Source organism: Heptranchias perlo, chromosome 37, assembly GCF_035084215.1.
Source record: "Heptranchias perlo isolate sHepPer1 chromosome 37, sHepPer1.hap1, whole genome shotgun sequence".
In the NCBI taxonomy this organism is placed as follows: domain Eukaryota; kingdom Metazoa; phylum Chordata; class Chondrichthyes; order Hexanchiformes; family Hexanchidae; genus Heptranchias; species Heptranchias perlo.
Genome location: NC_090361.1, coordinates 17,274,101 through 17,287,178, shown reverse-complemented (window position 1 = coordinate 17,287,178; position 13,078 = coordinate 17,274,101). Strand labels below are relative to the sequence as shown.

Sequence of the window (13,078 nt, the reverse complement as noted above, 5' to 3'; positions counted from 1 at the left end):
TTCTCTCCCTCCTTTTTTAAACAGTGGGGTTACATTTGCCACCCTCCAATCTGTAGGAACTGTTCCAGAGTCTATAGAATTTTGGAAGATGATCACCAATGCATCCACTATTTCCAGGACCACTTCCTTTCGTACTCTGGGATGTGGATTATCAGGCCCTGGGGATTTGTCAGCCTTTAGCCCCATTAATTTCCCTAGCACTATTTTTTTTGCTAATACTGGTTTCCTTCAGTTCCTCCCTCTCACTATACCCTTGGTTCCCTAACGTTTCTGGGAGGTTATTTGTGTCCTCCTTTGTGAAGACAGAACCAAAGTATGTGTTTAATTGTTCTGCCATTTTTTTGTTCCCCATTATAATTTCCCCATTTCTGACTGTAAGGGACCTACATTTGTCTTCACTAATCTTTTTCTCTTGACATATTTATAGAAGCTTTTACAGTCAGTTTTTATGTTCCCTGCTAGTTTACTCTCATACTCTATTTTTCCCCTCTTAATCAATCTCTTTGTCCTCCTTTGCTGAATTCTGAACTGCTCCCAATCCTCAGGCTTGCTGCTTTTTCTGGCAATTTTATATGTCTCCTCTTTGGATCTAATACTATCCCTAATTTCTTTTGTAAGCCACGGTTGAGCCACCTATCCTGTTTTATTTTTGTGCCAGACAGGAATGAATAACTGTTGTAATTCCTGCACATGTTCTTTAAATATTAGCCATTGCCTATCCACCATCATCCCTTTTAGTAAAGTTCCCCAATCTATCATAGCCAACTCGCACCTCATACTTTCATAATTTCCTTTATCTAGATTCAGGACCCTAGTTTCGGATTCAACTACCTCACTCTCCATCTTAATGAGGAATTCTATCATGTTATGGTCGCTCTTCCCTAAGGGACCCTGCATAACAAGATTGTTAATTAATCCTTTCAAAAGCTGAACTGGACCAGATGCATCAACACTGTGGCTAAGAGGAGGTCAGAGGCTGGGTATTCTGTGGTGAGGGGCTCACCTCCTGACCCCTCAAAGCCTCTTCACTTTCTCCAAGGCGTGTGATGGAAAACTCTCCGCTTGCCTGGATGGGTGCAGTCGCAACAACACTCAAGAAGCTCGACAACATCCAGGACAGAGTCGGCCGCTTGATCAGTGCCCCTGCTACTGGGCTCAGTATCTACCCCCTCCCCCACCAGCGCACGGTGACTGCAGTGTGTACGATTTACAGGATACACTGCGGCAACTCATCAAGATCACTACAACAGCAGCTCCTTCCCCTACAACCTCTAACACTGAGAAGGACAAGAGCAGCAATGACATGGGATCACAATCACCCCCCCAATTCACTCACCGTCCCGACTTGCACATTGTTCACTATTCCTTCATCGTCACTGGGTCAATCTCCGCAAACTCCCTACCCAGCACCAGGAGAAGGCTCAACAACACCAATAAAAAGGGCAACAAAGGGAGACACATCCCAAGGACAAATAAAAATCATTTAGATAGATTTGGCCCCATTCGGTAGAGGCCCCATTCAGTTACAACATTTCCAATCCGTTCACATCATCTCTCACGCGCCCCACCAACATCTCTCCTCCCTCTCCCCCTCCTCTCCCCACTCCTCCTCCCCTTCTCTCGCCCCCCCCACTCCTCTCCCTTCTCCTCCCCACTATCCCCTTTCCACCTCTATCTTGTCTCTCTCTCTCCCACTCCTCCTGTCTCTCCTCTCCTCCTCCACATCTCTCGCTGTCGCCCCTTTCTCTCCCCTCCTCTCTCTTGCCACTGCTCTCCCCCCTCCCTCCACTCTCTCTCCACCTCCTCGCTCTCCTCTCTCTCTTTCCCTCTATTTCCTCTCTCTCCTCTCTACCCTCTTCTCTCACCCTCTCTTTTCCACTCACCCCCCTTCTCTGCACTCTCCTCTCTCTTCCCTCTCTATTCTCTCCCCCCAAACTCTTCTCCCCTCCCCCCCACTCCAACTCTCCCCTCTCGCTTCTCTTTCCCCCCTCCTCTCTTGTTCCTCTCTCCTCTCCCCTCCCCTCTTCACTCCCTCATCTCCTCTGCCCCTCTCTTCACTCTCTCCCTACCTACATTCTCTTCCTCCTCTCCCCTCTTATCTCCCATCTCCACCTCTTTCCAACCCTCTTCTCTCTCTCTCTTCCTGCTCCTCTACCTCCTCTCTTCACTACCGTCTCCTCTCCTTTCTCTCCTTCCTTCCCCTCTCCTACCTCTCTCGTCTCGCTCTTCCTCCTATCCACTCTTCCTCTCCATCTCCCCTCCACTCCCATCTCCCCTCCTCTCTCCCTCCTCTATTTTGCCGCTGCTCTCACCCCTCTCTCCCCTCCACTCTACCCCCACTCCTCTGCCTCTCTCTCGCCTCCCTCTTTCCTCCATCTCCTCTCCGCTCTCCCCTCACACTTTCCTCCTCCTCTCCCCTCCGCTCTACCCTACCCACCACTCCTCTGCTCCTCTCCCTTCACACCTCCTCCTCTCCTCTCCGACCTTCTCTCTCTTCCCCTCAACTACTGTCTCTATCTCCCTCCCCACTGCTCTCCTCTCCCCCCTCACTCCTTCTTCTTATCTCGTCTCTCTCTCCCCTCTCCTCCGCCTCCTCTTCTCTCTCAACCCCCTCTCCTACCCCTCTCTCCTCTACCCTCTCCCTCCCCACAACTGTCTCCTTCTCCCCCACTTGACCCCCGTTCTCCACTCTCATGTCTTGCTTTCCCTCCTCAACACTCGCCCTCCATCCGCTCCATCTCCTCCCTCTCCCTCCACTCCACTCCCAACTCTCTTTCCCCCACCTCTCTCTTTCCTTGCCCTCGTATCCCTTGCTGCTGCAGTCCCCCTCCTTCCCTACCCCTCCATCTATCTCCCTCCAGTCTACCCCCAACTCCTCTGTCTCTCTTTCCACCTCCTCTCGCCTCTCCTGCTCGACCCCTCTCCTTCCTCCTCCTCCTCCCATCTCCCACTCCTCCTCCTCCTTTTGCCGACCATCTTCTCTCTCTACCCCCTCCGAAACTGTCTATCTCTCTCTCCCCTCTCCTCACACCCTTCCTCTCCTCTCTCTCCCACCACTCTCCTTTTCCTCTATCTTGTATCTCTCTCCTCTGCGCTCTCACATATCTCCTCTCCCTCCCCCCACTTTCCACTCCATCTCTCTCCCTCTACTCCTCTCCTCCCGACTCCTCGCCTTTCTCACCTCTTCCTCCCTCCCCACTTACTCCCCCTCATCTCTCTGCCTCCCGTCTCTCCCTCCAGTCTCATCCTCCATCCTCCAAACGCTCGACCCCTTCCTACGTTCTCCTATCCCCTCCTATCATTACCAACAAGCCAGGGGATCAACCCTGGTTCAATGAGGAGTGTAGAAGAGCATGCCAGGAGCAGCACCAGGCGTACCTAAAAATGAGGTGCCAACCTGGTGAAGCTACAACTCAGGACTACATGCATGCTAAACAGCGGAAGCAACATGCTATAGACAGAGCTAAGCGATTCCATAACCAACGGATCAGATCAAAGCTCTGCAGTCCTGCCACATCCAGTCGTGAATGGTGGTGGACAATTAAACAACTAACGGGAGGAGGAGGCTGTGCAAACATCCCCATCCTCAATGACGGCGGAGTCCAGCACGTGAGAGCAAAAGACAAGGCTGAAGCGTTTGCAACCATCTTCAGCCAGAAGTGCCGAGTGGATGATCCATCTCAGCCTCCTCCCGATATCCCCACCATCACGGAAGCCAGTCTTCGGCCAATTCGATTCACTCCACGTGATATCAAGAAACGGCTGAGTGTACTGGATACAGCAAAGGATATGGGCCCCGACAACATCCCGGCTGCAGTGCTGAAGTCTTGTGCTCCAGAACTAGCTGCGCCTCTAGCCAAGCTGTTCCAGTACAGCTACAACACTGGCATCTACCCGACAATGTGGAAAATTGCCCAGGTATGTCCTGTCCACAAAAAGCAGGACAAATCCAATCCGGCCAATTACCACCCCATCAGTCTACTCTCAATCATCAGCAAAGCGATGGAAGGTGTCGTCGACAGTGCTATCAAGCGGCACTTACTCACCAATAACCTGCTCACCGATGCTCAGTTTGGGTTCCGCCAGGACCACTCGGCTCCAGACCTCCTTACAGCCTTGGTCCAAACATGGACAAAAGAGCTGAATTCCAGAGGTGAGGTGAGAGTGACTGCCCTTGACATCAAGGCAGCATTTGACCGAGTGTGGCACCAAGGAGCCCTAGTAAAATTGAAGTCAATGGGAATCAGGGGGAAAACTCTCCAGTGGCTGGAGTCATACCTAGCACAAAGGAAGATGGTAGTGGTTGTTGGAGGCCAATCATCTCAGCCCCAGGACATTGCTGCAGGAGTTCCTCAGGGCACTGTCCGAGGCCCAACCATCTTTAGCTGCTTCATCAATGACCTTCCCTCCATCATAAGGTAAGAAATGGGGATGTTCGCTGATGACTGCACAGTGTTCAGTTCCATTCGCAACCCCTCAAATAATGAAGCAGTCTGAGCCCGCATGCAGCAAGACCTGGACAACATCCAGGCTTGGGCTCATAAGTGGCAAGTAACATTCGCGCCAGATAAGTGCCAGGCAATGACCATCTGCAACAAGAGAGTGTCAAACCACCTCCCCTTGACATTCAACGGCATTACCATCGCCGAATCCCCCACCATCAACATCCTGGGGGTCACCATTGACCAGAAACTTAACTGGACCAGCCATATAAATACTGTGGCTACGAGAGCAGGTCAGAGGCTGGGTATTCTGCGGAGAGTGACTCACCTCCTGACTCTCCAAAGCCTGTCCACCATCTACAAGGCACAAGTCAGGAGTGTGATGGAATACTCTCCACTTGCTCGGATGAGTGCAGCTCCAACAACACTCAAGAAGCTCGACACCATCCAAGATAAAGCAGCCCGCTTGATTGGCACCCCATCCACCACCCTAAACATTCACTCCCTTCACCACCGGCGCACTGTGGCTGCTGTGTGTACCATCCACAGGATGCACTGCAGCAACTCGCCAAGGCTTCTTCGACAGCACCTCCTAAACCCACGACCTCTACCACCTAGAAGGACAAGAACAGCAGGCACATGGGAACAACACCACCTGCACGCTCCCCTCCAAGTCACACACCATCCCGACTTGGAAATATATCGCCGTTCCTTCATCGTCGCTGGGTCAAAATCCTGGAACTCCCTTCCTAACGGCACTGTGGGAGAACCTTCACCACACGGACTGCAGCGGTTCAAGAAGGCGGCTCACCACCACCTTCTCAAGGGCAATTAGGGATGGGCAATAAATGCCGGCCTCGCCAGAGACACCCACATGCCATGAACGAATAAAAAAAAAATCCCCTCGTCACCCTCCTCTCCGACTCCTCTATCTCCAATCTCCCATTCCTCTTCTCTTTCTGAACCTCTCCTCTCGCTCCACTCCCCTCTCTGATGCTCTCTCCACCCCAATCTCTTCTCTCTCTCTCTCTCTCCCCCACTCTCCTCTCTCTCCCTCCCCCCCACTCTCCTCTCTCTCCCTCCCCCCCCCACTCTCCTCTCTCTCTCCCCCCCCCCACTCTCCTCTCTCTCTCCCCCCCCCCACTCTCCTCTCTCTCTCCCCCCCCCCACTCTCCTCTCTCTCTCCCGCCCCCCCACTCTCCTCTCTCTCTCTCTCCCCACTCTCCTCTCTCTCTCTCTCCCCACTCTCCTCTCTCTCTCTCTCTCTCTCTCCCCCCCACTCTCTCTCTCTCTCTCTCTCTCTCTCCCTCCCCCCCACTCTCCTCTCTCTCTCCCTCCCCCCCACTCTCCTCTCTCTCTCTCCCTCCCCCCCACTCTCCTCTCTCTCTCCCTCCCCCCCACTCTCCTCTCTCTCTCCCTCCCCCCCACTCTCCTCTCTCTCTCTCCCTCCCCCCCACTCTCTCTCTCTCTCCCTCCCCCCCACTCTCTCTCTCTCTCTCTCCCTCCCCCCCACTCTCTCTCTCTCTCTCTCCCTCCCCCCCACTCTCCCTCTCTCCCCCTCCCCCCCACTCTCCCTCTCTCCCTCCCCCCCACTCTCTCTCTCTCTCTCTCTCTCTCGCCCCCCCCCACTCTCCTCTCTCTCTCTCCCTCCCCCCCACTCTCCCTCTCTCCCCCTCCCCCCCACTCTCTCTCTCTCTCTCTCCCCCCCACTCTCCTCTCTCTCTCTCTCTCTCTCTCTCCCTCCCCACTCTCCCTCTCTCCCTCCCCACTCTCCCGCCACACTCTCCCGCCACACTCTCCCTCTCTCTCCTTCTCTCCTTCCCTCCCCACTCTCCCTCTCTCTCCCTCCCTCCCCACTCTCCCTCTCTCTCCCTCCCTCCCCACTCTCCCTCTCTCTCCCTCCCTCCCCACTCTCCCTCTCTCTCCCTCCCTCCCCACTCTCCCTCTCTCTCCCTCCCTCCCCACTCTCCCTCTCTCTCCCTCCCTCCCCACTCTCCCTCTCTCTCCCTCCCTCCCCACTCTCCCTCTCTCTCCCTCCCTCCCCACTCTCCCTCTCTCTCCCTCCCTCCCCACTCTCCCTCTCTCTCCCTCCCTCCCCACTCTCCCTCTCTCTCTCTCTCTCTCTCCCTCCCTCCCCACTCTCCCTCTCTCTCCCTCCCCACTCTCCCTCTCTCTCTCTCCCTCCCCACTCCCTTCACCCTCTCTCTCTCCCGCCCCACTCTCCCTCTCTCTCTCTCCCTCCCCACTCCCTTCACCCTCTCTCTCTCCCTCCCCACTCTCCCTCCCCACTCTCTCTCCCTCCCCACTCTCCCTCCCCACTCTCCCTCCCTCCCCACTCTCCCTCCCCACTCTCCCTCCCTCCCCACTCTCCCTCCCCACTCTCCCTCCCTCCCCACTCTCCCTCCCCACTCTCCCTCCCTCCCCACTCTCCCTCTCTCCCGCCACACTCTCCCTCTCTCTCTCCCTCCCCACTCTCCCTCCCCACTCTCCCTCCCTCACCACTCCCTTCACCCTCCCTCCCTCCCGCCCCACTCTCCCTCCCCACTCTCCCTCCCCACTCTCCCTCCCCACTCTCCCTCCCCACTCTCCCTCCCCACTCTCCCTCCCCACTCTCCCTCCCCACTCTCCCTCCCTCACCACTCCCTCCCTCACCACTCCCTTCACCCTCTCTCTCTCCCTCCCCACTCTCCCTCTCTCCCGCCACACTCTCCCTCTCTCCTGCCACACTCTCCTGCCACACTCTCCCTCTCTCTCTCCCGCCCCAATCTCCCTCCCGCCCCACTCTCCTCTCTCTCTCTCTCTCTCTCCCTCCCCACTCTCCCTCTCTCTCCCTCCCCACTCTCCCTCCCCACTCTCCCTCTCTCTCCCTCCCCACTCTCCCTCTCTCTCCCTCCCCACTCTCCCTCCCCACTCTCCCTCCCCACTCTCCCTCTCTCTCTCTCCCTCACCACTCCCTTCACCCTCTCTCTCTCCCTCCCCACTCTCCCTCTCTCCCGCCCCACTCTCCCTCCCGCCCCACTCTCCCTCCCTCCCTCCCTCCCTCCCGCCCCACTCTCTCTCCCTCCCTCCCTCTCTCTCTTTCCCACCTCACTCTCTCTCTCTCTCTCTCCCGCCCCACTCTCCCTCCCTACTCTTCCGCCCCACTCTCTCTCTCTCCCTCTCTCTCTCTCTCCCGCCCCACTCTCCCTCCCTCCCTCCCTCCCACCTCACTCTCTCTCTCTCTCTCTCACTCCCTCCCTCCCACCCCACTCTCTCTCCCTCCCTCCCTCTCACCCGCCCCACTCATCCTCCCTCTCTCTCTCCCTCCCGCCCCACTCTCCCTCCCTCCCGCCCCACTCTCCCTCCCTCCCGCCCCACTCTCCCTCCCTCCCGCCCCACTCTCCCTCCCTCCCGCCCCACTCTCCTGCCCCTCCCGCCCCACTCTCCTGCCCCACTCTCCCGCCCTTGCCCCACTCTCCCTCCCTTGCCCCACTCTCCCTCCCTTGCCCCACTCTCCCTCCCTTGCCCCACTCTCCCTCCCTTGCCCCACTCTCCCCTCTCCCTCACTCCCCACCCTCCCCTCTCCCTCCCGCCCCACTCTCCCTCCCCCTCCCCCCTGTCCCACCCTCCCCCTCCCCCCCGTCCCACTCTCCCTCCGCCACTCTCCCCCCACCCCGCCCCACTCCACTCCACTCTCCCCCCCCGCCGCCCCACTTTACTCTCTCCCCCGCCCCACTCTCTCTTTCTCTCTCTCTCTTCCGCCCCACTCTCCCCCCTCTATCACCCTCGCCCCACTCTCCCCACTCTCCCCCTCGCCCCACTCTCCCCCCCCTCTCCTCTCTCCCCCGCCCGCCCCACTCTCCCCCCCCCTCTCTCCTCTCTCCCCCGCCCGCCCCACTCTCCTCTCTCCCCCGCCCGCCCCACTCTCCCCCGCCCGCCCCACTCTCCCCCGCCCGCCCCACTCTCCCCCGCCCGCCCCACTCTCCCCTCTCTCCCCCGCCCGCCCCACTCTCCCCTCCTCTCCTCTCTCCCCCCCGCCCGCCCCACTCTCCCCTCCTCTCCTCTCTCCCCCCCGCCCGCCCCACTCTCCCCTCCTCTCCTCTCTCCCCCCCGCCCGCCCCACTCTCCCCTCCTCTCTCCCCCGCCCACCACACTCTCCCCTCCTCTCTCCCCCCGCCCGCCCCACTCTCCACCCCGCCCACCCCACTCTCCCCTCCTCTCTCCCTCCCCCCCGCCCGCCCCACTCTCCCCTCCTCTCTCCCCCCCGCCCGCCCCACTCTCCCCTCCTCTCTCCCTCCCCCCCGCCCGCCCCACTCTCCCCTCCTCTCTCCCTCCCCCCCGCCCGCCCCACTCTCCCCTCCTCTCTCCCCCCCGCCCGCCCGCCCCACTCTCCCCTCCTCTCTCCCTCCCCCCCGCCCGCCCCACTCTCCCCTCCTCTCTCCCCCCCGCCCGCCCCACTCTCCCCTCCTCTCTCCCCCCCGCCCGCCCCACTCTCCCCTCCTCTCTCCCCCGCCCGCCCCACGCTCCCCTCCCTCCCTCCCTCCCCCCACTCTCCTCTCTCATGGTTTATCTTCGCTATCAACTCCACTTTCCCGCCCGAACCCCATATCCCTTAGTGTCCAAAAATCTATCGATCTCAACCTTGAACATACTCAACGACTCAGCATCCACAGCCCTCGGGGGTAAATTCCAAAGATTCACAACTCTCTGAGTGAAGAAATTTCTCCTCATCTCAGTCTTAAATGGCCGACTCCTTATCCTGAGACTATGCCCCCTAATTCTAGACTCTCCAGCCAGGGGAAACAACCTCTCAGCATCTACCCTGTCAAGCCCCCTCAGAATCTTATATGTTTCAATGAGATCACCTCTCATTCTTCTAAACTCCAGAGAGTACTGGCCGATTCTACTCAATCTCTCCTCATAGGACAACCCTCTCATCCCAGGAATTAATCCAGTGAACCTTCACTGCACCGCTTCCAATGCAAGTATATCCTGCCTTATATAAGGAAACTAAAACAGTATGCGGTACTCCAGATGAGGTCTCACCAAAGCCCTGTCCAACTGTAGTAAGACTTCCTTACTTTTGTACTCCAACCCCTTGCAATAAAGGCCAACATATGTGTGCAAAATTGGAGGGTGGCAAATGTAACCCCACTGTTTAAAAAAGGAGGGAGAGAAAAAACAGGGAATTGCAGACCAGTTAGCCTAACATCAGTAGTGGGGAAAATGCTAGAGTCTATTATAAAAGATGTGATAACAGAACACTTGGAGGGCATTAGCGGGATTGGATAAAGTCAGCATGGGTTTATGAGAGGGAAATCATGCTTCACAAATCTACTAGAGTTTTTTGAGGATATAACTTGTAGAATAGATAGGGGAGAACCAGTGTATGTGGTGTACTTGGATTTTCAGAAGGCTTTTGATAAGGTCCCACACAAGAGGTTAGTGTGCAAAATTAAAGCACATGGGATTGGGGGGAATATACTGGCATGGATTGAGAATTGGTTGACAGACAGGAAACAGAGAGTAGGAATAAACGGGTCTTTTTCCGGGTGGCAGGCAGTGACTAGTGGGGTACCGCAGGGATCAGTGCTTGGGCCCCAGCTATTCACAATATATATCAATGATTTGGATGAGGGAACTAAATGTAACATTTCTAAGTTTGCAGACAACACAAAGCTGGGGTGGAATGTGAGCTGTGAGGAGGATGCAAAGAGGCTCCAATGTGATTTAGACAAGTTGGGTGAGAGGGCAAGAACATGGCAGATGCAGTATAACGTGGATAAATATGAGGTTATCCACTTTGGTTGTAAAAACAGAAAGGCAGATTATTATCTGAATGGTGATAGATTGGGAAAAGTGGAGGTGCAACGAGACCTGGGTGTCCTTGTACACCAGTCGCTGAAAGTGAGCATTCAGGTGCAGCAAGCAGTTTGGAAGGCGAATGGTATGTTGGCCTTCATTGCAAGAGGATTTGAGTACAGGGGCAGGATGTCTTACTGCAGTTATACAGGGTCTTGGTGAGACCACATCTGGAGTACTGTGTGCAGTTTTGGTCTCCTTATCTGAGGATGTCCTTGCCATGGAGGGAGTGCAACGAAAATTTACCACACTGATTCCTGATGTATGAAGAGAGATTGGTCGACTAGGCCTATATTCACTTGAGTTTAGAAGAATGAGAGTGATCTCATCGAAAAATATAAAATTCTAACAGGACTAGATGCAGGGAGGATGTTCCCGATGGCTGGAGAGTCCAGAACCAGGGGTCACAGTCTCAGGATACGGGGTATGCCATTTAGAACCGAGATGAGGAGAAATTTCTTCACTCAGAGGGTGGTGAACCTGTGGAATTCTCTACCACAGAAGGCAGTGGAGGCCAAGTCATTAGATGTATTAAAGAAGGAGATAGATATATTTCATAATGCTAAAGGGATCATGGGATATGGGGAAAAAGCAGGAATAGGGTACTGAGTTAGATGATCAGCCATGATCTTCTTGAATGGCGGAGCAGGACCGAGGGGTCGAATGGCCTACTCTTGCTCCTATTTTCTATACCATTTGCCTTCCTAATTACTAGCTGTATCTGCATGCTAACTTTTGTGTTTCTTGTACAAGGACACCCAAGTCTCTCTGGACACCAACATTTAATAGTTTCTCACCATTTAAAAAATATTCTGTTTTTCTTTTCTATTCCTGCCAAAGTGAATAACCTTACATTTTCCCACATTATACTCCATCTGCCACCTTCTTGCCCACTCACTTAACCTGTCTATATCCATTTGCAGACTCTTTGTGTCCTCCTCACAGCTTACTTCCCACCTAGCTTTGTATCATCAGCAAACTTGGATACATTACACTCGGTCCCTTCAAAGTCATTAATATAGATTGTAAATAACTGTTTTCTGTCCGTAAACCAATCCTCTATCCATGCTAATATATTAATCCCAATCCCATGAGCCCTTATCTTGCATAATAACCTTTTATGTAAGGAATCTTACAACACCAGGTTATAGTCCAACAATTTTATTTTAAAATCACAAGCTTTCGGAGATTATCTCCTTCGTCAGGCGAGTGAGTGAGTGAGTGACTTTTATGTGGTACCTTATCGAATACCTTTTGAAAATCCAAATATACTACATCCACTGGTTCCTCTGCTAGTTACATCCTCAAGAAACTCTAATAAATTTGTCAAACATGATTTCCCTTTCATAAAACCATGTTGACTCTGTCTAATCATATTATGATTTTTTAAGTGCCCTGTTACCACTTCCTTAATAATAGATTCCAGCATTTTCCCAACGACTGATGTCAGGCTAACTGGCCTGTAGTTCCCTGTTTTCTCTCTCCCTCCTTCTTGAATAGTGGGGTTACATTTGCCACATTCCAATCCACTGGGACCGTTCTAGAATCTAGGGAATTTTGGAAGATCACAACCAATGCATCCACTATCTCTGCAGCCACCTCTTTTAGAACCCTCGGATATAGGCAATCAGGTCCAGGGGATTTGTCGGCTTTTAGTCCCATTAGTTCCTCCAGTACTTTTTCTTTACTAATATTAATTACTTTAAGTTCCTCACTCTCATTAGACCTTTGGTTCCCCACTATTTCTGGTATGCTTCTCTATCTCCTCCCTCTCTCTCCCTCCCCCCCATCTTTCTCCCTCCACTCTTCACCTTCCGACGCTCTCCCCCTCCCATCACCCTCTCCTCTCTCCCCCTCCCATCACCCCCTCCCATCACCCCCTCCTCTCTCTCCCCCTCCCATCACCCCCTCCTCTCTCTCCCCCTCCCATCACCCCCTCCTCTCTCTCCCCCTCCCATCACCCCCTCCTCTCTCTCCCCCTCCCATCACCCCCTCCTCTCTCTCCCCCTCCCATCACCCCCTCCTCACTCTTCTATCTCACCCCCTCTACCGCCACCTCCCCTCTCTTTTCTCCTGCCCCATTCTCCTGTCATCTCTTCCCACCTCACCCCTCTCCCTCCCCCTTCCCTATGTTCTCTGCCTCGTCTCTCCCTCCTCTCCTCTCCCTCCTCCTCCCCCCTCCCATCTCTCCCTCCACACACTCCTCCTCCTCCTCCTCCTCCTCATTCCTCCCCTCACTCACTCTCCCTCCCCATTCCTCCCCTCACTCACTCACTCTCCCTCCGTCCGTCCCTCTCTCCCTCCGTTACCTTCGCTCCGACCGCTCTTCAGACTTTTCCTTCTTCGGGCTCGAAGTTTGGCGAAAGTTTTGCGGAGTAGCGGTTCGGCCATGGCCGGGGGGGAGCCGGGGCTGGGGCCGCCACTCTCCTCTCCTCTCCTCTCGGTTGGGGGGGTTGCCGGGGGTCGGTGAGCCGCTCCGTGCCCTGCTCCAGGCCCCCTGCCCCGGAGCTCCGCCGCGATCCGCTCGCTCCCTCAGCGCCAGCACATTCCTGCCCTCTCCAGGGAGCGTCTCCAAACTCCCCGCCGCCGCCGCCACAATCCCCCGCACCGCGCTCCCCCCACCCCCCAACAAACCGCTTTGGGCCTCAGTCTCCTCCCGGGACAGAGTCTTTCCCACTTTTCCCACGTTTTCAAAAAGCGCTTTGTAAATCCGTCTGGAAAAGGGGAACGTTTCGCTTATTGCGGGCAGTTAGATTTGGGGACGGTCCCTGCCCAGAACCTTCGCCGCTGGGAGA

General features: G+C 55.4%; 1 protein-coding gene across 1 annotated transcript in view; it reads right to left on the bottom strand.

Moving 5' to 3' along the window:
- LOC137304254 (rho GTPase-activating protein SYDE2-like) overlaps positions 1–12,809 on the bottom strand; it is a 51,013-nt gene extending 38,204 nt beyond the window's left edge. Inside the window, exon 1 of the mRNA XM_067972807.1 lies at positions 12,593–12,809. Coding sequence (XP_067828908.1) covers positions 12,593–12,674 — 82 coding nt within the window. The 5' untranslated portion in view covers positions 12,675–12,809. The remainder of the gene's footprint in view (positions 1–12,592) is intronic.
- Positions 12,810–13,078: the final 269 nt, after the last annotated feature.